This window comes from Rousettus aegyptiacus, unplaced genomic scaffold (genome assembly GCF_014176215.1).
Source record: "Rousettus aegyptiacus isolate mRouAeg1 unplaced genomic scaffold, mRouAeg1.p scaffold_m13_p_20, whole genome shotgun sequence".
NCBI lineage: Eukaryota > Metazoa > Chordata > Mammalia > Chiroptera > Pteropodidae > Rousettus > Rousettus aegyptiacus.
Window position 1 is genome coordinate 221,334 of NW_023416296.1, and position 22,663 is coordinate 243,996.

At 60.0% G+C, this 22,663-nt stretch overlaps 3 protein-coding genes across 5 annotated transcripts in view; 2 read left to right on the forward strand and 1 right to left on the reverse strand.

Moving 5' to 3' along the window:
* Positions 1 to 1,238: 1,238 nt before the first annotated feature.
* CUNH21orf58 (chromosome unknown C21orf58 homolog) lies at positions 1,239 to 9,375 on the forward strand. The gene is made up of 7 exons (XM_016143559.2): positions 1,239 to 1,549; positions 2,398 to 2,458; positions 2,859 to 2,920; positions 3,450 to 3,563; positions 3,680 to 3,791; positions 7,114 to 7,253; positions 7,523 to 9,375. Exons 1-7 carry the CDS (start codon positions 1,490 to 1,492, stop codon positions 7,763 to 7,765), a joined length of 792 nt encoding a protein of 263 aa, XP_015999045.2. The 5' UTR covers positions 1,239 to 1,489; the 3' UTR covers positions 7,766 to 9,375.
* Positions 9,376 to 11,816: 2,441 nt separating this feature from the next.
* Positions 11,817 to 15,801, reverse strand: YBEY (ybeY metalloendoribonuclease). 3 transcript variants are annotated; one of them, XM_036238127.1, is made up of 5 exons: positions 15,553 to 15,796; positions 15,166 to 15,421; positions 14,098 to 14,226; positions 13,025 to 13,093; positions 11,817 to 12,092 (listed from the first exon to the last, which is right to left on the reverse strand). In XM_036238127.1, the coding sequence occupies exons 2-5, from the start codon at positions 15,373 to 15,375 to the stop codon at positions 11,946 to 11,948; spliced, it is 555 nt and encodes a 184-aa protein (XP_036094020.1). In that variant the 5' UTR covers positions 15,376 to 15,421; positions 15,553 to 15,796; the 3' UTR covers positions 11,817 to 11,945. The 3 variants fall into 3 exon arrangements, 2 of the variants coding, with proteins under 2 accessions (XP_036094020.1, XP_015999047.1); XR_004956161.1 differs by adding an exon at positions 13,400 to 13,476 and having other exon boundaries at positions 12,041 to 12,092; positions 15,166 to 15,801; XM_016143561.2 differs by having other exon boundaries at positions 14,098 to 14,199; positions 15,166 to 15,798.
* Positions 15,802 to 16,835: 1,034 nt separating this feature from the next.
* The window catches only part of LOC107510226 (minichromosome maintenance complex component 3 associated protein), a 36,769-nt gene continuing 30,941 nt past the window's right edge, over positions 16,836 to 22,663 (forward strand). Inside the window, exons 1-5 of the mRNA XM_036238071.1 lie at positions 16,836 to 18,051; positions 18,304 to 18,527; positions 20,473 to 20,551; positions 20,797 to 20,941; positions 21,549 to 21,739. Coding sequence (XP_036093964.1) covers positions 16,836 to 18,051; positions 18,304 to 18,527; positions 20,473 to 20,551; positions 20,797 to 20,941; positions 21,549 to 21,739 — 1,855 coding nt within the window. The remainder of the gene's footprint in view (positions 18,052 to 18,303; positions 18,528 to 20,472; positions 20,552 to 20,796; positions 20,942 to 21,548; positions 21,740 to 22,663) is intronic.

Genomic DNA, 22,663 nt, shown 5'->3' on the forward strand with positions numbered 1-22,663 from the left:
GGATCCTGGGACAGAAACAGGACGTCAGGCAAAAGAATAAGGAAATGAAAAATAGACTTTAGTTATGGTATCAGTGTTAATTGTAACAAGTGTCATACTAATTAATATGTTAACAGTAGCGGAGCAGCATCTGAGAACTCTCTAAATCTTCCCATCTTTTCTGTAAATCTGAAACTGTCCTGAAAAATAGATATTTTTTTAACTGTCTCTCAAGCTCATACAGATGGAGCTGTGTCAGGCCCAGGGTGGCCCTCCTCACTGCCTTGAGTTGCTACGTTAACCAGGTTTTGTGCACGTTCAGACCTCCAGTGTGAACGTTAGGGTTATGATACCTATACAACCTAAATACTGCAGTGTATGGGCAGCTTAAGGAATTAGCCAAGTTTTCACCACCTGATGCAGGTCTCTGGGTCCACTGCGTTGAGGAGAGGGCCATAAGAGCAGAGCCCTGCTCGGCCCCTGGCGCTGGACTGGTCATCATTCGCCATTCCAATTTCAGCTCTGTTACATCCTCCATCATCCGTTTGACCAAATGGTGAACCTGAAATAGAAACCCCATAGGACAAAGGGCCGCCTTCTCGGTCCATGCCTGCCTGCCCTGCAGAGCACCCATTACAAAAGTCCCCCGTTACCGGGCACACACTCCCTCCCACACCCATGGACGTGCACTCGGCCCCACCTGCCCCAGTCTGGGCAGAGGTCCTGGCTGGGCAGTTACGGCACTGGACTCATGTCCTGCCCAGAAGTATGGAGACCTGGGCCAGTCAGTGTTCCTTGAAGGGACAGTTAGGGGCCCTTGGGATGGGAGCACTCTGAACCCGGTCCGGAAGTCCCTGGGTGGGTCATTGGCCAACTCTCTAATGCCACCCAGAATTTCCTGAAATCTGCAGTAAGCTGGTACCCCGCCTGCCCTCTGGTGTCTGGGCTCTGCTCCCATCGACTTAGAGGGTGGCTGGGAGAGGCCAGGGGTCTGCCGGCCTCCTGGAGCCAGTAAAGGGTGCCAGAACCTGAGTGCAAGCAGGACGGCTACACCACCCCTTCCCCACAAGGCTGGCCTCTTCTGGGCCTTGTCCTGGGGGGGCCCATGATGGGGTGGGGCCTGTCCTCCCCCAGGCCCGAGCTCTGCCCTTTGTGACCCCAGCTGCTGCCCACTTTTGCCCTCCCAAGAAGGCCTGCCTGGCCACACCTGCGGATGGAGGTGTTTTCAGGTAACCCTTGTGTGGGAACGAGGCAGGGCCTGGGGAGGACTCAGCAGAACCTGGCAACCAGGGCCTCCCTGTCTGCGACACCTAGCAACCGCCAGCGGGCTGAGGACGCTGTGGTCAGGCGAGTGGGCCCTCCTGCTCGCTGGCAGAGGCCCGTCCCCAGGAGGTAAACCGAGCCCAGCCGCCAGGTCTGAGACCGATTCTTCCTAGCTGAGCGGTGCTTTCCTGTGGACAGCCGCCAGCCAGGGTGACGCGCCTGCAGCATCCCCTCCCCCACTTCCAGGATGCTGGACCCCTCTGTGGCAGACCAGGTGACGCGGCTGACCCTGAAACTCTTGGAGAAGGTAACACGGCCAGCCCCACAGGTTTCACGTTTTTGGCGCCCGGTTAAGGGTGCAGCTCTAAAAGGTGACATCGTCCCTGAGTGTCCTGCTCCCCAGCAGCCAGTCTCCAGTGGTCTTTAGCCTCGTCACAAGGAACTGGGGTCCCTTGGTCTGCTTTGTGTTTGCACAGAACTAAGTAGCATATTTTGGCAATCTCCACACCCACACACCCACGGCCTGAGCACCTCCGGGCCCCAGAGCAGTGCCCCAAGCAGCCTCGGAGTTTTGAGGTTTAAGGGGAGACAGCTCACCAGTGCGGACGCACAGCCACAGGGCTGGGCCAGGCAGGCAGCCCGGCGACCCGTCCTCTCCCTGGGTTTCTGTACTTGGCGCCTGCGTAGGCCACACGGAGCAGAGCTCGTCCCCACCTGCGTCATTCCTCTCTGCTGCCCTCACGGCCCTGCACCTCCCCCACCCCCGCCTGGGGGCCCACAGGTTGCCTTGGAGGGGCCACAGGGGTCACGCCAGGGTGGGCCCAGGTGAGGCAGTCAGGGCAGCCAGGGATGCAGAGCTGGCCTGGGGCCAAGTCTTCAGAAAGCTGTCTGAAGGGGCCAGACGTCTCAGAGCATCTGACCTTAGGGCAAGGTGGGGCAAGTGCATTGTGCAGAGTGACACACAGTCCCTAAGGGGACGAGGGCCCTTGCCGCCTGACCCACAGCTCCTGCCCAGTCCCCTCCATGTGGGGCGCTGTTCCCTCCGGAACCTTCTGGGTCATTCCGGAGCACACAGGCAGGGGCGCCACAGCCCCCAGCGCCCCCCACACACAGAGCCAGAGCCTGAGCCCCCGACACGCTGCCGTTTCCTCACAGAAGCTGGAGCAGGAGCGCGAGGATGTGGACGGGGACTCTGAGGACCCGCACCTCGTGCCAGGTAAGAGCCCGGCCTCTTAGAACCCCACAGGCTGGCGTGGGACTGGCCTGCTGCTGCGGTCCCTCCCATCCTGTCCGCGCAAGGCTGTGCTTAGTGCGTGGCTTACGCCCAGAGCTCCTGGTGTGTGGTCGTGTGTGCATGTGTGCATGTGCACGCACACGCAAGCACGCGGGTGCGCGTGCACATGCACACATGCACACACGCACACACGACCACACACCAGGAGCTCTGCGGAGTGCTTTCCCGTTGTCTCCCCTTTAGTCAGCAAACCCCAGGACAGGTACACCCATCACCCCCATTCTGCAGATGGGAAAGTTCAGACTCAGGTCACCCCCGGGGTCCTGGGCCAGGTGAGGTTGAGGTTCCCACCGCCAGCTCCTCAGCACCGGCCTCCCCCCAGGAGTCGAGGAGGCCCTGCGCAGTGCCCTGAGGAGGAGGAAGGCCCTTCTGCAGAGGCTCCGGGTAGGCGCGGGGCGCTGTGACTGGAGGCCCCCCAGAAGGGGCCGCGGTGGGGTTTCTTTAGGTCTCGGAGGCCTGTGGCTCGGGAAGGTGGCGGGCGCTGGGAGCGCTCAGGCCCCGTCGGGGAGGCCGAGCGCCACCGTCTGGGCCGCGCCAGCCTGTGCGTGGGCGGCTGAGCCCCGCGCTTCCCCGCGCGCCTTACGCTGCGCGAGGCCGACTCCTGCTGAGTGGGGTTCTGGGGGCGCAGGGCCCGCTCGCCGCAGCCGCGCCGGGACCCCGGGTAGCCGTTGCAAACGTGCAGGTAGTTCTCCAGCGAAGGAGGCACTGAGGCAGCTGGAGCGGAGACGAGCCCATATTATTTGCTAAACTTAAAAAGCAGCATTATTGTCATGTGTGCCCCGCTCAGAGGGTCCGAGGGCTCAGGAGTGGCCACACTGTCCGGAGGGCGGTGGGCGGAGCAACGCGGACCCACAGGCCAGGGCACCGCTCCCCCCCCCCCCCCCCCGCCTCCCACCCCCTGTGACAGGAGCAGCTCGTCCTGGAAGAGCTAGCGAGCGGGGCCCCACCGGTGTCCCCCAGGGGCGTCTATGCTGCAGCTTCCCCGCCCCCGCCGACCCCGGAGCCGCTGCGCGTCCTCCAGCACCCGGTAGGGCCCCCTCGGCGCGACCCGGGCAGGACCGCTGTGGGCGGGCGGGCCAGGTGGTCGCGGCAGGACCTCTCTCCACCTCATGTTCAGGCAGCGGGTCTCCTGGCCCTTCCTAGGTGCCCCCGCCTCCCGCCACCATTGTTCAGCAGCTACCTCAGCCGCTGCTCATGACGCAGACCCCTGCCGCCCAGGCCCTCCCCGCTCAGAGGTCCAGGAGCATCAAGGAAGGTGAGTGTCCCTGTGACTGTGACCCGCTGCCTTCGGAATTCTCCACTTGGTAAGCAGGAGAGTCACTGAGGGCCCGCTTCGGCTAATCGGGGACTGTGTGTTACCAATGGGACAACAGCGTGGCTTGGGGACCACCTCCCTGACAGATGTCCTCGAGGGGCAGGGGGTGGGGAGGGCTGGGCTCCAATGCCAGCCCACCCAGCCGTCAGCTCTTCAAGGGCCTGGTCCAAGTGCTGCTTCTTTTTAAATCACTTTTAAATACTTGGTTTTAAAACAGCTTCCTGAGGTGGCAAACAACTTGCATGTATTCGAAGTGCAGTGTGACAAGTCTTGACGTATGTGCACACCCGCGAGCCCATCACTAAATCGAGGATGGGAATGCCCACCATCCCACAAGCTTCCTCGCGCCCCTCCCCACGCCCCCTTTCCGCCTCACGGGGTCTGCTGTGCCAGCCCGATCCGTGTTCCCGCACACGCGGTCGCAGAGGGCGCCGTTCTGTGTGGCCGCTGCTGCTCGACACAGCTGAGAGGCGCGTCTTTGGCCGGGTTCCCTGCCTTGCTCAGTGGCTGGCCCAGGTCCCGTCTCCCTCGCCTGTGGGTGCACATCGGGGCTGCTGCCAGCGTCTGGCCACCACCCGCAAGGCTGCCAGTCGATCGCGTCTGGGTCTCCCAGGGCACACGTTTCCAGTCTCTGGACTAAATGTCCAGGAGTGGAACGGCCGAGTCACGTGGCAGGTGTGTGCGCACCACGCTGTTTCCGGCGTCTGTCCGGCCGAGTATGCGGGTCCAGCCCCTCCACGTCCTCGAGCCCGCGGTCGGCTTTTTAACCTCGGCCGTCTCAGTGGGGCAGTGCCAGGTCACCGTCGTTTCGTCTGCATTAGCCAGTGACCCACGCTGCTGGGAGACTTGGGTGCACGGACCTGTGCTCTCGGCTCTGCCCAGTGGTCACTCGGTCACTGCAGCGCGTCCCGCACCACGGCAGGCCCCGGGCCCGGTCCGGGAGCAGCTGGCACACGCCGTGGCCGCGGGAGGGCCCTCTCGCAGTGGTGGCCCCGCCAGCCTCCCCCACCCTCGCCGATTTTTCCACGTGGCAGTGAGTGTCTGAATGTCCCTCCCTCTTACGGCGGAGTGTCCACGTGTGGTCCATGTGTGGATGGACCTCACTTTGCTTCTCTGGTCATCTGTCCACGCATACTTGGGTCGCTTTCATGCCATCTCGAAATCCTTAACTTAGTCACATCTGCGAGATCCCTCCAGCACTGTGAGGCGATAGGGTCACAGGTTCTGGGCATTCGAGCATGGACTTTGCTGGGGGCCAAGTCCAGCCTGCCACCCTGTCCAGTTACACCGTTAGCCTGCACGTCGTGGGCCCGTTCTCTTTGGGGCTGGGTGTCCTTTCTTTCCAGTGGGGGCCACTACGGCAGCGCCGTTGTCACCTTCTGCTGAAGGGACGTGCCTGGGAATGAGACGGCGGGCCGGGGGGCCGTGCCGGGCCGTCTTTCCGAGCCGGGCCGCCCGTCTGCATGCTGCCGAGGGAAGGAGGGTTTCAGTGACCACGCGGTCCACCGAAGCTCGGCGTGTTGAGTTCTCCGCTTTTCCAACCGGGGGGGCATGCCATGGAAGCTTACTCTGGTCTTCCTTTCCCTCTCACCTTTCCGGACGTTTATTAGCCATTTGACTCTCCTTTCTGCGAGCTGCCCGTTTGAGTAGTTTGCCCATTTTTCCTCCAGGCCGTGCACCTCTTGCTGATTTCTGGGGCTCCTTTACGTGTTCCCAGTGGGTCCTTCTGGACACACCTGGACTGCACATGCCAAGTCCGCCTCGTGGCTGCTCCACCCCTCGCGGTGCCTGCGGGAGAACAGAACAGCTCGGCGCCGGGCTTTTCTTTGCGGGTGCTGCCTTCGGGGTCCCGTTCTCAGAGGCGCCGCCGTGACCCAGCGGCGGGGTTTCTCCTGCGGCATTGTCTGCTTTTTGCATTTGGATTTCCAAGCCCTGGGGAGATCTGTGTGTGCCGTGTTAGGGGCCAGTGCTGTTTTTTTTGCCGCAGACATCAGGTTGGCCCTGCGCCATTTGCTGGCGGCTCTGTCCCGCTGCACCGGCGCGTCCCCGTGTGGCGAGGCTGACGTAAACGGCATGAGTCCATCTCTGTGCCCTCCTGCCATCGAATCCTTTCATGCCCGACTGTCCGTGGGAGCCCTGCTGGCCTCACTGGGGATGCGTCCTCCTTGGAGAGCCTCTGCTGCGGCTGCTGCGTGGGGCTGCCTGTCCGCCTCCTGGTCCCGCCCGGGGGCCAGGCCGAGCTGCCGCAGCAATCCGGCTCTGCCTCCCCCACCGCCCATCACTGCCCGGCCCTGTGGGCAGTCTGGGTCAGTCAGGCTCTCCAAGGGAGCAGAGCCAGCAGGACGTGCACACAGAGAGACAGATGTACTTCAAGGAAGTGGCTGTTTGGTTACGGAGGCCGGCTAGTCCAAAATCTGCAGGCGGGCTGGCCGGCTGGGGACCTGGAGGAGCTGGGAGTTCCTGTTTGATTGACTGGGAGTGAGAGTGACCCTTGGGTGAGGCTGCTGGAGCCTGGAGGAAGCACCACATCCCCAGGCTTGGGGCTGTGGGAAGACTGTGTGTTTACGGGTGTCACGGTGTCCGTACTGACAAAGGCCACACGCTGCGCAGCACCCAGGGCTGAGACTGTGTTCGTTTCCTGGAGCTGCTGTAACAAAGCACCATAAGCCAGGGGGCTTAAAACCGTCTGGAGGCCGCCCGCCCAACTCACAGTGGCGCAGGGCTGCACGCCCCCGGGGCGGGGGGCGGGGCGGGCGCAGGGTCTGCGCGGCCCCTGCCCGGCCCTCTCGGGGCCTCTCCGTGCTGTGTCTCTGTTTCCCCTCCTGTCACCTTCACCCTTTGCTTGTCCCTTAAGAAAGAAGACACTTGCGATTGCATTCGGGGCCCATGTAGGAAGCCAGCGAGATCTCGTCTCCAGGTCCTTAATTACATTTCTGCAGCCTCATTCTGAGGAGGCGGACACACGTTTCGGGGGCCACCATGTGGCCCAGGTGGACTTCAGGAGCCCGCCGGCAGGGAGGCAAAGTGGGGCCGCCTCTCAGGAGCCCACGGGGCTGAACCACACGTCACAGCACACACACCTTGGACCCGCAGTTCCGTGTCTCAGGCGTCCCCAGACCTGCGGGGGCATGGCCCCCTGCGCCGGTAGCTCTGTGGCTTGTGATGCTCTGCACCTGTTCTGACAAATAGTGTGCTCGGAAGCTCTGGTCTCGGGGCCCTGAGAGGACGAGCTGTCCGCAGTGACGGGCCCCTCTCCCTGCAGACATGGTGGAGATGCTGCTGCTGCAGAATGCACAGATGCACCAGGTTGTCATGCAGAGCCTGATGCTCCAAGCCCTGCCCCCGCCAGTGCTGGTGCCTCCCCGAGGGCTGCAGGCCGCACCCCTGCACCCCGCCCTGCAGGTAGGCTCAGCCTGGAGCAGACGCCGGGCGAAGGACCAGAGGACCTGGGCGGCTCCTGCCTTGGAAGCCGAGCACCGTGTGGCTCTGAGCAGCACGGTGTGGGCTCCGGGGTCTGTGGTCAGCCGTGAGGCCCCCAGCACTCTGGTCCCCAGATGCGGGGCCCTCCCCTTCTGTCCCCTCCCCTCCCAGCCCTGCTGTCCTGGGAACAGTGGAGGGAGAGGGGGGCCGGCGGCTGGCCTGTAGGGGTGGACTCGTGCGTGCTGTTCCAGGACCTGCCGCGGGCTCGCCCGGCCGGCCCGAGGGCGGAGAGGCAGAAGCCGCCCCACGTGCACCACCACCACCACCACCACGCGCCCCCAGCTCCGCTGCAGGCGGCCCCTGCGGCCGGCTTGCCCGCGCCGTACTCCGCGTGGTCCCCGGTGGTCTCAGCTCCCACCCTCCCTCCAGCCGCCAGCTTCCTGCCTCCTGTACGCCACGTGGCCGGCCCCTCGGCCGCTGCCCTCAGCCCGTGAGTCCTGGCAGGGCCCAAGGCCACCTTCCCGGCTCTGCAGGGGGAGGACCCTGGCCCGGGTCGCCCTCCCCACCCCTGCCGACGGGCCAGGACAGCCGGTCTGTGTGAGGTCTCAGGCCACAGTGGGGGATCCAGCAAGGAGCCTGAAGGGGCCCCGCCATGTCCCAGAGGGGTGTAGCTGGGGCCACGGCCGCCTCCTGGGGAAGCCGCCTGAGGCTTGGGTCATTGGTCCACTCCAGCAGGGGTGGCCCTGGAGGTGTCCAGCACAAGCACGGCAGCAGGACTCACCTGCACGTGGTGCCTGGGGACCAGACCAGGCAGTTCCGACACCTGACATCTTTCTTGCCTTCCCTTTAGGGCAGCGTCTCACGGCGCGCTGCCTGGGCAGGCTCCCGGCCTGTGAGCCCCAGCGCCACCTGGTCCTGGTCCTCCCAGCCAGGGCCTTGTTGGGAAAGCTGGCGAAAGCCGGGCAGTGGTCCCGGGACCCCGGACTCTGAGGACCACGAGGAAGCAGGGGTTCCGCCACAGGGGAGAGAAGGGTCGTTAGCCGCAGGAAATGCAGACCTTCCAGTGGGAGAACGAAAGCGGCGGGGGAGGGGGCGGCTTGAAGGAGGCCGGCTCCAGTGACTGTGGCGGGCGCCAGGGGACAGGGACGATCCCAGGCTTCCGGGCGCTCCTCCTCCGGAGGCCCGGGGCGCCGGCGCTCTGCCCCAGCTGCGAGACCCACGTGAACTGGTTACCTTTTCTCCTCTGCTTTTTGCTGCTTTTTTCTGAGATCTCGATGTTTTAATGCTGCTTGCAAGTCAACGTCCTGTTTAGCATTGCGCATGCTTTCACGGCCCCTTTGGGGTGAATTATCTGTCTCTGCACAGCAGGAGCCCTGTCCACCGCTCTCGGGGGCTCCTGCAGCACCGTGATGGGAAGCACGATGTCCTCAGGCTTGTGTCCACTCCCTCGGGCCGGCTGGACGCTGGCGGGCTCCGCAGAGGTGCGCACGGTGCCCACAGCCACGTCTCTCGGGGAACGTGCCAAGCAAGGGTCTGGCCGCTCCACACTAACTTTTCCTAACGTGGCTCTTCTCTTTGGCCTCACTGATCGACAAAATTGATTCAAGAGAGGGAAGCAGCTCAACAGAAGTGGGCTGCCTTGGGATGGCCTGGTAGCTCGGTGCACCCCCTGCGTGGGAGACCCTCGCTCCCCCTCCTGCTGTGTGTTCCCGTGGGTGACCTCCACTCACACAGAGCACCCCCCTGTGGCGCCGCTGGGCGCACGTCCGGGCTTCCCCCACGGCAGTGCTGAGACTCCGCTGGTGCCCTACGACTCACTCAGTTTCCACCCTGTCCGCCCAGAGCGACTGTCAGACCCCACAGAATGCAGCCCAGTCCCACGAGTCTGTCCCTCTGCTTCCATGGCTTCCGATGCCCACCACAAACCCATGCCGCCACCCGTGCTCCTGGCCTCCGGCTGCAGGTCGGAGGTCCCCAGGACCCCTCCTCGGCCACGTCGATGGCTGCAGCAGCTCACGGAGCTCCGTGGAACTCCTGCCTGTACTCGCCTGCTCGTTGAGGACGAGGTGAAGGACGCAGAGAACAGTCTGATGGAGAGACACACAGCGAGGCACAGGGGCCCCGGTGCCGGGGGGTGCCGGGCCCCCGTCCCCGTGGGCTTGAGGGCCTCACCCTTCTGGTGTGGGTGTGGCTGGAAGGTCCCACTGGGAATAACAAGCCGTGCCTCCGAGGTAATGGGGCTTCCTCTGTGGGCCTCAAAACCATACACATCTCTGTCCCCAGCCCCGCCCCCTCCCCTGTGGAGGGCAGGGCGGAGCTGAGAGTCGCAGCCTCCATCACAGCTGCCACCCAGGAGCCGCCCAGAGTCACCTCATGAGGATGAAAGGGGCTCCTGGCACCGGGAAACCCCACGGGATTTCGGAGCCCGGTGCCGGGAGCTGGGGGCAGGGACCAGTATATGTGTCTCTGCACCTCACACACGGCTTTGCTGGGTCCACGGGCATGAAGAACCACGTACCTGCGTGCAGAGTCGGGCGCTGTGGACCAGGGCGACACACAGCGGGCGAGCCGGTGGGAGGGTGAGCCGAGGTGGACTCAGTCCCCCGCGGCCCCTCTCGGGCCAGCCTGCTGAAGCTGAAGAGGTCTGAGCGGCCCTGGAAGTGGGGTGGGGCTCCCCGGGGGGGGGGTCCTGGGTCCAGGTGCCTGGTGTGCAGTGGCCGGGGCCTTTGACACTGTGACATGAGAAACACAGAGCTGGGCCGTGCCCTGGTCCCTGGCAGAGCTTCTAAAACCCTGTCACCCCGGGGTGACGGTGTGGGAGGCACAGCTTGTTGTTCCCAGTGGGACCTTCCAGCCTCGCCTAACATGATGCTAATGAGCAGACCTGAGGCCTACGGGTGGGGGCTGGTCGCCAGGGGAACCACCACAGAGGAGACAGCTGGACCTCGCAGCCCCGCCCTGCCCCCCGGGCTGACAGTGGCCAAGAGTGACAGTCCATCCTGCCTCGGGGGTGGGACTTCTGTAAACCCCAGGACGATAGGGTTGGTGACTGTGGGGGCGGGGGAGACAAGCCCCTGTGTCAGGACCCTCCTAGACCCCGCCCTGTGCGCCCCGCATCGGGCCATCTGTCACCTGCAGCTTTGGTAACAATGGGCGTTTGCCTGGATTCTGTGAGCTGGTCTCACAAATTATTGAGTTGGAGGAGGGGATTGTGGGAAACACTGATTTGTAGCAAAGTTGGGTACCCCGGTCGAGAGTAGGGGCCAGTCTTGTAGGACTGAGCTGTAACTCCCGGGGTCTGCACCAACTCGTGCCGTGGGCAGTTTTCTCTGAACGGCTGAGCCCCGAGCCCCCTGGCGGGTGCCCGCCTGTCCAAGACGGCAGGTGTTCAACGTGGGAGCCCTGTGAAGTGGGCACTGTGCGGGGGGCCGGAGCCTCGGCTGTCGTGGGCCTGCTGCGGCTCGGGGACCCGGGTCTGGGCACATGCAGGGCAGAGGGCCGTGGGGCCCGTGGCCTCCTGGAGCAGGAGGGACCTGTGGGTGGACACTGGGGCTGTGGACTCGCCGCGGCCTGGACAGCAGGGGCACCGGCGCCCGGGGGAGGAGACGGCGTGGCAGCCCCGCAGTCAGGCAGCGGGCGATGGCCGCTGGGGGGACGGGGTGGCCTTTCCCAGACTTGGATCACAAGGACACGTGGCCGCATTCCCTACTTTCAGGGATGTATAAAAACCTTGGAGTCAATTGGGAAAAAGAAAAACCAATGGAAAAGGGCACAGACACCGGCAGTCGCCACGCAGCCAAGGGGACGGTGAACGCGGTGCCTGGTGCCAGGAGGAACGCAGAGGGGCCGCGGCGCGTGCACGGGCGCCCGGCCAGGGGGAGCGGTCGGGGGGCGCCCGGTCAAGGTCTGGGCCCCGGGTCGTGCTGCGGGCTGTGGGGCCAGGGAGACTTGGCATCACCCCTAAAGCCGGACCTCGCACCCTGGCACCCCCAGACCACGTCTGTGCCCGGATGCGACAGGACCAGCAGGCCTCAGGACCCCTTCAGTCTCCTAAGGATTTTGGAGCCGAGAGCTTTGTGAGTCTCTGCGTTGACTTTACACTGGCTACAAGCAGGCTGTGGGAGCCAACGGTGACCCGGGAATAGCACAGGCCCGGGTCGCCGTCCCTGAGGGCCGGGGCAGTGCAGGCTGATAGGACACAGATCCGGCGGTGAACGCGGCTCCTCATTTCTAAAATGGACTCATGGGGGAAACCAAATTCTCGGACTCATAGCACCACTGGGTTTGAGGGCCAAAGAGGGTCCCCGGGAGGCTGCCGCGGCCATGACGCCTTTGTAGCTCCCTGCGCTGCGTCGGCGGGAGATGGAGGAGGGCGGGCCCAGGGACTGTCCCCTCTGCTCCCACCGCACGCCCCCGGGCAGCACGCTCCCTGCTCCAGAGGTGCCGCAGAGGCAGGACCAGCAGAGGCCGGACCGAGAGAAAGGCCTGGTCCCTGAAGGCAGGACAGGGGAGGGACGGCCAGGCACACCACCACGCCTTCTGAGATTCTGAGAGCGTTGAGCTGTTTTATTCACAGCAATGTGTCTGTATGCAGACAGGTTCCCCTCGTACTTTAGGGAACAGTCGCTCCACCGGGGAGGCTAGTCCCTACAGGGGCCGCCACCAGCAGGGCCTTCAGGCACCAAAGGGCGGGGCCGCCTCCCATCCACGAGGTGTCCCTGTGTCCCCCTGACCAGCAGAAGGGCCCCCGCTCAGGGGCTGCAGCCTGGCCCCCACGCGCCGGCCCAGCTCCTCCAGAACCTGCTGCTCCTTCTGGTGCATCTGAAAGAGACAGAGAGAGGCCGTGTGCCCCGGGGCCTTGGCTGCAGGGCGCCCGCACCGGGTGGCCAGGCCCGGGTCCGTGCACTGCCGGCACCCTGCGGGGCGTGCTGCAGGCCGCAGGGTGCTGGGGGCCCAGCTGGGCTGCTGGTCTCAGCGGGAAAGAGGACCCGCCTGGGGCTGCGGGATGGGTCAGAAGGACGCAGGAGTACCCACGGACAGATGCTCCTCCTGGGGGAAGGAGCGGTCAGGGGCGGGGGGGCCGGGGTCCCTGGAGGACGCGCCATGCCATGCGGGAGGGACGGGGGTCATAGCTGCCAGCCTGTGGGTTGTAGTGGTGGGGGCTGAGGAGAGGCAAAGCGGCCACAGCAGGGTCAGCGACCAGGAGGGGAGGCGGGGCCAGGGAGTGGCAGGTATGGATGCCTGCCTAGGGTGGCCCTAGGCCAGGGAGGACAAATGCATCCGGACTTCTTTGCTAATGAGGTTTCTGATGCCTCTCAGAGAACCCGACTGATGACGAGCACAGTCTGAGTTGAACACAATGTGGCCTGTTTACCAAGGCGGGCCTCTGGGTAGACACTAACCCTTCCAGGAGACCACCCGCCAGTGACCCCGTGACAGGCCTCTGTCAGACGCCTGCTCCCGGCTGACAGATACCGTCGCAATTTCTCCTGTGAAGGTTTTTAAACATCGACCCGCTAGAGCTTCATAGAATGTGCAGGATTCAGTCTCTCTGCTCCGACCTTCCTTTCCACCGTGACTTAATAAGCGTTAACGTCACTCGGTGAGCCAATACGTAAAACAAACACCGCGAGTCTTTTCTGTGAAGCAGGCGTTATGAAACGCCTCGTTTTTCTGTCCTTCCCAATTTCGGTTGTCATCGTTGACAGCCAGGGACAGGGCGGGCAGTCCTGGCCGTGGGACACGACACGTACCTTCTGCCACTCGGCCTCCGTGCTGTGTGCGAAGCCCAGCAGGTGACAGAGCCCATGGGTGGCGGTCACCTGTCGGAACAATTAAAGAGCCGCCTGAGGGGCTGGTCGTGAGCAAGCCATGAGCTGGGGAGGAGAAGGAGGGAGCGCCCAGCCCAGGCCTGCTGGGGCTCAGGTGCCCGCCCCTGGGCGCCGGCAGCCCCGCAGTGGGTGGGCGGTGAGGACGCGGGTGGGGTTCGGAGAGCAGCAGGCCGGCCACGGCCCCCAAGACCAGGACCTCCTCTGAGGTGGGCCGGGAGGGGCAGCAGTTATTGCCTGAGGGGACAGCTGCTCCTTAGGTTGGGAGGAGAGAGAGAGACGGGTGTGGCTGCAGGGTACCTGGGAGCCAGCAGGGCAGAGTGGCCTGGCCCTGTGCAGGGGGACGAGGGTCCTAGGAGTGTGGCCTCAGGAGGTTTCTGTTGCAGGGAGTGACAGCAGATGGCCACAACTTCCCCCAGCTCCCGGGGGCGCAACTGCTGGCCATAGAGATCCCAGGGCTGGACTGTACTGACCGGTTCTGCCTACGCTGTCTCCTGTACTCGGGGAGAATGGATAACCCCCCACACGCCTACTCACGCTTGTCTCTGCTTCAAGTCACACGGAAGCACTAGGGCCCCAAGTGTAACTCAGGGCCAAAGGAAGACCCCTCAGTCGACTCTGGGGGGAAGTTAGGGCATGGCTCGATCGCACACGCCATGTTCAGAACACTCACGGCTTTTTACTTTTGCTGAGCCTCTAGCGCGAGTCACCCAAGATGTTCCCTCTTGTCAAATGAGTTACTCCCCATTTCTTTCATCCTTCCCCATTAGGCTGCGGGGGACAGAGCTGGAAGGTCCTGGCCCCTAGAATCCCTGTCATGCAGTGGTCCTTGTCTGCCCCTCCCCAACATTGCCGCAGGGCACGCCGACCCCCAGGCCTCCTCTCTCCACAAGTCTCAACCCACACGTGGGCAACAGTGTGCATGCGGGGGGGTGGGGGGATTGGGCAGCGCTAACCTCTTACGTGGCCTAGACCTGCCGCCCAGCATTTCCACTTACGGTCAGGACGTCATAGTAGTCCTCGTGTTCTCTGCACTGCTGGAAGATATACTCCACTCCAAGGAAAATGTCCCCCAGGTTATAGTCATCTGGAAAAGCAGGCTGGGGAATTTCACCTGCTTTCAGATTCTGCAAATGAGGAGATGAAGACTGGGAGCACACCCCTCAGGAGCACCCCCACCAAGGCCCCACAGTCTCACTAGTCCTCTGGTAGAGAGGGGACTGCTGAGCCTCTAGCGCGAGTCACCCAAGATGTTCCCTCTTGTCAAATGAGTTACTCCCCATTTCTTTCATCCTTCCCCATGCACAATCGCAGACCTACAGCTCCTGGGAAGTAAACCGCCACATGGATGGTGTTCTATTTCTGTTCTCTCTGCTGAGTATTTTGTCCGAAACTAACAACCTTCCACATTTTCCTACTTAAGGACCATAAAGTCCAGTCCACCAACTGAGTTCTGTTCACGTGTCACGTGTGGTTGCATATTGAGTGTTATTGTTTTTTCTCGCCGTTGCAGAAAATAAGTGAACGTTTTAATGCATCTTTGTATTACGTTTAACATTTTATCGTCTTCCTTCTGCCGATTTATTTTTGTAGGGTGAGTAAACAGTACATGTTTTAGATGCTCCTGAAGTGAGCTGCCAAGATGCTTTTCAAAACCAGTCGCTCCAATTTATGCTGCTGCTAACCGTGTGCAAAGCTTCGAATGAATTGCTTACGTGAGACAGTAACCTGACAGCTCTCTCGTACTGTTAAAATATTAACCCAAGTCTGTTATTTGGTGTTATTAAAATTCCCTAACCCTATTCATGATTGATTGTTTGTTATTGATTTCCATTCAAAACTGCAGAAGCGCTGCACTGCTCGCTCACTGGTGGCGGCAGGCGCGGGGAGGGGCTGGGTTCCCCTTTTCTCCTCCAGTGATGGCCACTGATCCATGCGGCTGATCTCTGCTTCTGTATACTTGAAAGTTTTCCAAATAAGAGCAGAAAACCACGTCTGTAGTATGATCAACACGGGAAATCTGCCCTGGATGGTAGGCTAGACAAGGCGAGGAGAACGAATCTCACCTCATGAAATGGAAAAGCGAGCACATCGGTCGGGGCGTCTTTCTCTCTGTAGATCCTGTTTATGCGCCGAACTCTCTCGTTGTCGACGCAGATGATTCCCAGGTCGAACTTCTGGACCCCCAGAATCTCCCGCAGCATCTCCACCCTGCGGCGCAGCGGCGCCCTGCGGATGGGGACGGCGCGCTGCAGGTTTCTAAGCACCAGGCTCATCAGCACGGCCGGGGGCCCAGAGGGGCATCCGCCCAGGCGCCTGCGGCTGCGGTTCGAGAGAAGGCAGGTCAGTGCTCAGAAGCGACAAGGAATTCTGGAAAAACGCACACGCGCGCACAGTCAGGTCGCTTTATTCGGTGTAATTCACCGAGACGTTCACAGAAATTTCCATTTCACCGTAAGGAAGATGTAAAAATGAAGGCGTCGGAAACGAAACGAAGGCCCACAGTCGCGCGTCCCTGAGTGAACGACGACGGCCCCTGGAACTTCGGCTGGCGGAGAGGAAAGGGCCGTCGACAGTGAGAGCGGAGGCCGGGGTGCGGGCCGGGGACGCGTCCCGTCGGGTCCAGTTCGGAGAGAGGAAGCCGCCCGCGCACGTACCGGGGCGGAAGCCGGCGACCAGGGCCCGGACTCCGCGCACCGGAAGCGCCGCCGCCGGGCGGGAGAGCGGAACCCGAGCGCGGCGGGGCGCGGGCGCGGTCGGGCCGCGCGGGAAGGACCGGAAGTCGGTCCGCCGCCCTTTCCGTCCGCGGTGCGCAGGGAGGTGCTGGCTCCGACGGCGGCGGAGGCGGTCCGCGTCTGCACTTCCAGTAGGGCGCCGAGGGGCTCGGGGCTGTGGCGCCCCTGAGCCGGACGGTGAGCGCGGCGCGGAGCCCGGGCCCGGCGGAGGTCGCCGCTTTCCCCGCGCCGCTCTCTGGCCCCGCCGCGCGCGCGTCGCCAACGGGACGGGCCGGGACGGCGCTGCGAGGCGCGGGGCCCGGGGCGCGGCCTGTGCGCGGCCCCTCGGCGCCGCGGGCTATTTGGGGTCGTGCTGCTTCGCTCCCCGGCCCCTCCCAAGTCTAGGACGGCCTCTCCGCGTGAGTACCCTGGACCTTCGAGCTAGTTCCTGCGGGCAGCCTCCCTGCCGTCAAAACATAGTATTTCTGTGTGTGGAGAGACTGATTCCCTGGTTCCCCCGAGAACAATTACGTGGGAGGAAACACTGAAACACTGATGTTTAAGTGTTACAATGTAATCCTCTGGTTATGGAGATTGGCAGGTCAGGAGAAGCTCCATGAAAGGTGTAAACAGCGTTCGTTTTAGAAAAAATGGACGTTTGAGGTTTTTCTTGAATTTACGAATTTAGTAGAACGATTTGATTTTTTAAGTCTTGCTTTAAACCTCTGTAAGGAAGTAATTTATTTGTACCGTTTTCCACCCCATACTCCAAGCAGCGACTCCACTGGCTTTCGGTAAACAAGAATAGTCAGCCCTTTGCCTTGCCCCTTTTAAGTAGTTTAGAATATAACATGTGATTAAAAATTCTTTTTTTAGTTTTCCAGCAGGATGTAGCTCTGATGATGTGAACGTTTGTCTTTCAGTGCAGAAAGGATGAAGGGGAGCTCCCTCGCCCACCAGACCGTTTAAAGAGGACTGCTGTGTATAGAGTATTTATTACCTTCCAATAACCGAAAGGGAAGATGAACCCAACTAACCCTTTTGGTGGGCAGCAGCCCAGTCCTTTCCCAGCTTCCTCCAGTGGTTCCATAGGAACATTTCAGACGAAGCCACCATTTCGATTTGGTCAGCCGTCTCTTTTTGGACAAAACAATGCGTTATCTGGGAAGACTTCAGGGTTTTCACAGGTATCCAGCTTTCCGGCACCCTCTGGAGTAGGTCATCCTTCAGCGCAACCGTTAGGGTTCCCGCACACCTCAAGTGTTGGGCTCTTCTCTGGTCCTGAGCACACTCCGGCCTTTGTAGCTACATCTGGGCCTTCAAGTTCGTGTGTGCCTGGAAACCCCGGATTTAGTTTTAGACCACCTAACCTTGGGGCTTTCCCAAGTACTTCTGCTTTTGGACCAGAGACTGGAGAAATAGCAAACCCTGGTTTTGGAGAAACGGAATTCAGCTTTAAACCTCTGGAAAATTCTGTGTTCAGACCAATACTGGGGGCCGAATCCAAGCCAGAGAAAACTCAGAGCCAAATTACTTCTGGATTTTTCACATTTTCCCACCCAATTAGTAGTGGACCTGGGGGGCTGGCCCCATTTTCTTTTACTCAGGCGGCAAGTGGTTCAACTGCTGGTTCAGAGTTTACCTTTTCGAAGCCAGTCGACAGCAGTGACGCGTCGTCTCCCTTTAGCTCTGCTCCGACGAACCAGAACGTGGAAGGAGAGAAGAGGGGCCCGAGGCCGGCCTTTGGTAGTCTCCACAGTGGCTTCGCCAGCTTCCCCGGGTCTCCCTCAGGTTCTCTGGGGGACCCCTTCCCAGCTAGCAAAACAGGTGTCAGACAAGGATGCGAGGAAGCTGTTTCCCAAGCGGAGTCGGTGCCCAGTCTCATGAAGGGACTGAAAAGGAAGGAGGACCAGGACCGCTCCCCGAGGAGACACGGCCACAACGCCACGGAAGACTTGGACCCCCTGTCTAGGGGCGAGCACCCTCCTGATAAGCGGCCCGTCCGCCTGAACCGACCCCGGGGGGGCGTCTTTGTTCGGACAATACAGGATGTTATCAAAAGCAATAAAGAAGTTGGTAGTCTGGGCACCAAGGAATCTAGAAAGGAAACGGGCTGTGCCGAAGCTGGGGAAAATGACCACATGGCCATCCCAGGAGCGAGTCAGTCTGTTCTGGCTCCTTCCCGGCTTCCAGGCGTGAATAAAGAGGAAGAAACTGAAAGTAGGGATAAGAAAGAAGGTGAGCCCTAAAAATGCACGGCACATGGTAAATCCTACTGGCCAGTTCTTGGTAAACTTCCCCGGGTATTAGCTCAGTTCTTTTGGTAAGTCCCTTGTGAACATGAGGATTACTGACCGACTGTGGGGCCTCAGGGCGGGCCTCAGGGTGGGCCTCACATCCGAGAAGGTTTCTTTTGCTCTTACTAGTTGGGCTTCCTGTTTGAAAACATTACATCTAACATGGTCCTGTGCCTGTTCTCTGGTCGCCTAGATTTTCTAAGAGGAACTCCTGGGCGTCAAAGTAAAAGAAGCGAGACCTCAGACAGTCTTGGGGGCTTCTCTCCTGTGGAAGTCACAGCCATCCAGTGCAAGAACATTCCTGACTATCTCAACGACAGAACCACCCTGGAGAACCACTTTGGCAAAATCGCTAAGGTGCAGCGTGTCTATACCAGGCGCAGCAAAAAGCTTGCAGTGGTGTATTTTTTTGATCACGTGAGTCCTCCTGAGTCACTTCAGAACCCCCTTTTTTCCGTCTATCAGTTACTTGCTAGAATGTAGGGAAGCTCTAGACTATTTCATTCTTAGCTTGGAGAGACTAGGATAGCAGTGAGTATTTGATTGCTGGAGTCATCGGGGAGAAGCTTGCAGCCCCCATTGGAGCAGTGCTGAACGAGCCCCAGAAAGTCGGGTTCCTCGGACGCACGTGGCAGTGGCTCTGTGCCCACAGCACTTTTCCAAGCTGGAGTTTTCTTTTTTTGATTTTGGTCATCGTACACGATTACTATAAGCATTCAAACAATACCGAAAAAGTAAAATTCCCCTGTAATCCCATTCTCCACAGGTAACTGCTGTTAATTGTTTGGTTCACACCCTGACTTGAAGTTGTGTACAAGTGCGCACTTGCATGACACGTTATTGTAGGCATATGTGGACTGCCCACATTATGTAGCTTTACTTATTTATTTTTTAAAAAACATTCTTGTGGAGAAAAATTAAGATCTGTAGGAATTCGTAAAGTAGAAAGCACGTTTTCATGCCTTTGTTAAATGGTAGAAGCATTGCTGGTCACCATACTATGGGAGGGGCACAAAATCTTCCCATAATCTGTCCTCCAAGATCGAGATTATGAATATTTTGGTTAATGTCTTTTCAAACCCATAATCACATTGTTTTTACACAAACGGGGTCACACTGTGTGCACTGTAACTTGTTTGCGTAGTAATCGTCAGTATTTTGTGAAGTCAGTAAGCAGTTTAGAATGGGATTGCCACGTGCTGCATGCCATTCTGCCCTGTCTGCTTACTTGGCCAGTGTCGTCCTTGTGGACGTCTTTGTGCTCGTAGTTCTGATTACTTTATACCCTTCATTTACCTCTGTCAGAGTGGAAGCTCTGTGCCAAAATAACGTGGAGTTCTAGGGCTTTTGCTATTTACCCTTCTATTGATCCCCGCCCCCCCCCCCCCCCAGTTCGGTGGCATTAATTACGTTCACGATGTTGTGCAGCCACCACCACTATCTGTTTCCAGAACTTCTTCATCTTTCCAAACAGAAACTCTGTCCTCACTAAATGATAACTCCCCAGTCCCTCCCTCCCCCAGCCCCTGGTGGAATCACACCATCGTTGTCCCTTTGTGTCTGGCTTTTTTCATGTGGCTGTACTTCATTCCTTTTCATGGCTGAATGGTAGTCCATAGTATGGATGGACCACATGCGGTTTATTCATTTCTTGCTGGACATGGGTTGTTTACACCTTTTGGCTCTTTTGAATAATGCTGCTATGAACATGGTGTGCAAATCTCTCGAGACCCTGCTTTCAGTTCTCTTGGGTATATACTTAGGAGTGGAATTGCTAGGTCAAAAGGTAATCCTCATTTTTTTTTTACTATTTTATTATTTTTTTGACTTGCAGTGTGCTTATTCTTCCATCTGAACCCTAAATAAGAATTACATAGTAAATGCATAATGCAAATGAATACATTGTCATTGTAAGCAGTTCGTTGGTGTATGCAAACAAAGCTGAGATCCCCTGATCATCCCACCTCTCTGTAACCCAGAAGCAGGTGTAGTTAGTTCCCTGCGTGATGTGTATTTTTCTGGATGTTTTCATGAGTCTCTCTGTAGGGATAGTAATATGTGCTTGGTTTAGTGTGTGTTTTGTGATGAATTGTACCCCATGTGTATCATTCTGTAGCTCCCTTGTGTGTGTAAGTGTGACTTGGCTGTGTCTTTCCATTGCTGTATGTTACCTGATGGTGAGAATCATTTCACTGAATGCCGACAAGGCCAAGCTCATTGGAGGCTGGAGGCCAGTGGCATGCTCAAACGTGTGGTGGGTGGGGGTGTCGCTCTGCTGCGTGCGATCCTGCTCGCTCGCTCGCGTGTTGAATCTCGTTCCCTGCGGGCTCCCTGACGCTTTGCGCTGTGGACTGTCTTCTAGGCTTCTGCGGCCCTCGCCAGGAAGAAGGGGAAAGGTTTGCACGAAGACATGACTATCTTTTGGCACAAGAAGAAAATAAGTGAGTTCAGTTACCCTTTGCACAGTCTCTCCTCCTTTGTGTGCAAGGTCCTTTGAGCTGGAACCCTTCCCCAAGGCCAGCGGCGGCTGGCTCCAAGTGGATCCTTGTGTCTCGGTGTTTCCTCGAGTTCCTTTATGCTCTCCCGTAACAGTTGACAACTAAGAATTTTAGTTTCTCAAAAAAATAAGTAAGTCCAGTGTCGGCGACATGTGGCACAATCTCCGCTCTGCCTCCCGCCTCGTCAGGTCCCAGCAAGAAGCTCTTCGCTCTCAAGGAGAAGAAACCGGGCGAGGGCGAGGCCGGCCAGGGCCCGGAGGACACAGCCTTCCAGCACTCGCCTCTCATCAAGCCCGGGGGCCGGGCCGCAGCCGGCAGCCTCGTGAACAAAAGGTGCACTGGCCCGGCGCCCGCACTCTGCGCACCGCGGGCCCTCTGACACCCCGAGTCAGGAAGCGGGGGGCCTTCCCAGCAGTCCCGCCAAACATTAGAAGTGGGCGACTGGCTGACACCCGAGCAGGGGCTAAGGGATGATGGGGAGGGGGACGGGATGGAGGTCCTGGGGGTGGCCCAGGAGGGGTGACGAGAGCCACCTGCTGGGGCCGTGAAGAGGCCCTGCGGCCCCTCAGCCGTCTGCTCGGTCCCGCATGGCACGCACGCCGCTCCACGCTTCCTGACGTAGACGCGTGTGCTGTCACTTTTCCCTTAAAGCGTGTAACCGGCGGGCCGGCCGCGCTCCTATGAGCCACCCTAGTGGTTTCCGCCGTGGCTTTGCAGGGCCAGCTCAGCGCCGCAAGGCTGCGTGACGGCTGGGTAGTGGGGTGCGCCGCTCCCGGCCTCCGGTCTGCGGGAGCATCTGCCTCCACGTGTCTCCCACGTCACCCTTCACCTGCTTCAGCGGCGCACGTGGCTGGTCGGCCTTGGAGGAGCAGGGAATCGCGCCGGCCGAGGGCAGGGGGCAGTGCCACTGGCCGTGGCCCTGATGCGCCTCCCTCTGCAGCTCCCCAGTGAAGAAGCCCGGCCCTCTGAAGACCCACCCACCTGACGGGGACCCTTTTGACTCTGGCTCCGAGACCTCCGAGGGCCCTGGGCCAGGTGTGTCCTCGCTCAGTGCCCTGATAGGCACGGTGGCCGAGACGTCTGAGGAGAAGTACCGCCTGCTGGACCAGAGGGACAGGGCCATGCGGCAAGGTATGTGGCGGTGTCCATGGAGGCCCAGAGCCTCGTGAGTTCGGGAGCGGAGTGGGAGGGCGGCCCGAGCTTGGGGTCCACTGTCCCCGTGTCTCGGGGCCTCTGACGGGCCACAGGCAGCCTTTGTTGCACACTGGTCTCCCAAGGGGGTCGGTGTACACGTGCGTGTAATACAGGTACGCCTTATTTTAACTTGGTTTTTGGAAGAAAGTCTACAAGTTGTCGATCCATGCTACGTTAAACAATTTAAAGGGCAATTTTTAGACACTTAGGAAGCTAGTGTAAAAGAAATTTTGATGAATTACCACAAATAAAACTAAAAAATGTCAACCTGGGGAAAAAAATCCGTGACTCAGCCCAGACCAAGGGCTGATCACCTGACATGGAAAGTCCTGTGCAGGTTGGTGTGGAAAAGGCCAAAAACCCTGGGGCCTGGGGGGGGCCTCGTGGCTTGGCTCTGAACCGCATGGGCAGATGCTCACGCGGCAGACCGTGCAGAAGCAGATGACACTCTGGGGCGAGCGGGCGGGGGGTGTGAGACTCTGAAAAACTCGCGCCTTTGACCCCGGGTGCCACGTCCGCGGGTGTCCTACAAACACCACGCATGTGCAGGCGTGTGTGAGCGTCATACGCGGGGTGGTTTGTGATGGCAAAAACGACGCCCGTGTCCACACAGCGTGGTCGTAAACACGCTTGGTAGGAGCCTGGGGCTTCTTTACGGAAAAAGCATCAAGGTTTATCGTGATGTGACGAGAGCATTTGTGTGTGTCCGTGCACGTGGAAGTGTGTTTGCTCATGTGCGCCCGGTCTCGGGGTGTGCGAGGGGCTGCTCACACTGATTGTGAGGAGGGGCGAGGGGAGGTGGGCATTCTGTTTTGGACACTGCTTTGTCTTCGGGTCGTCGAATCCTGCAAACGTGGTGCG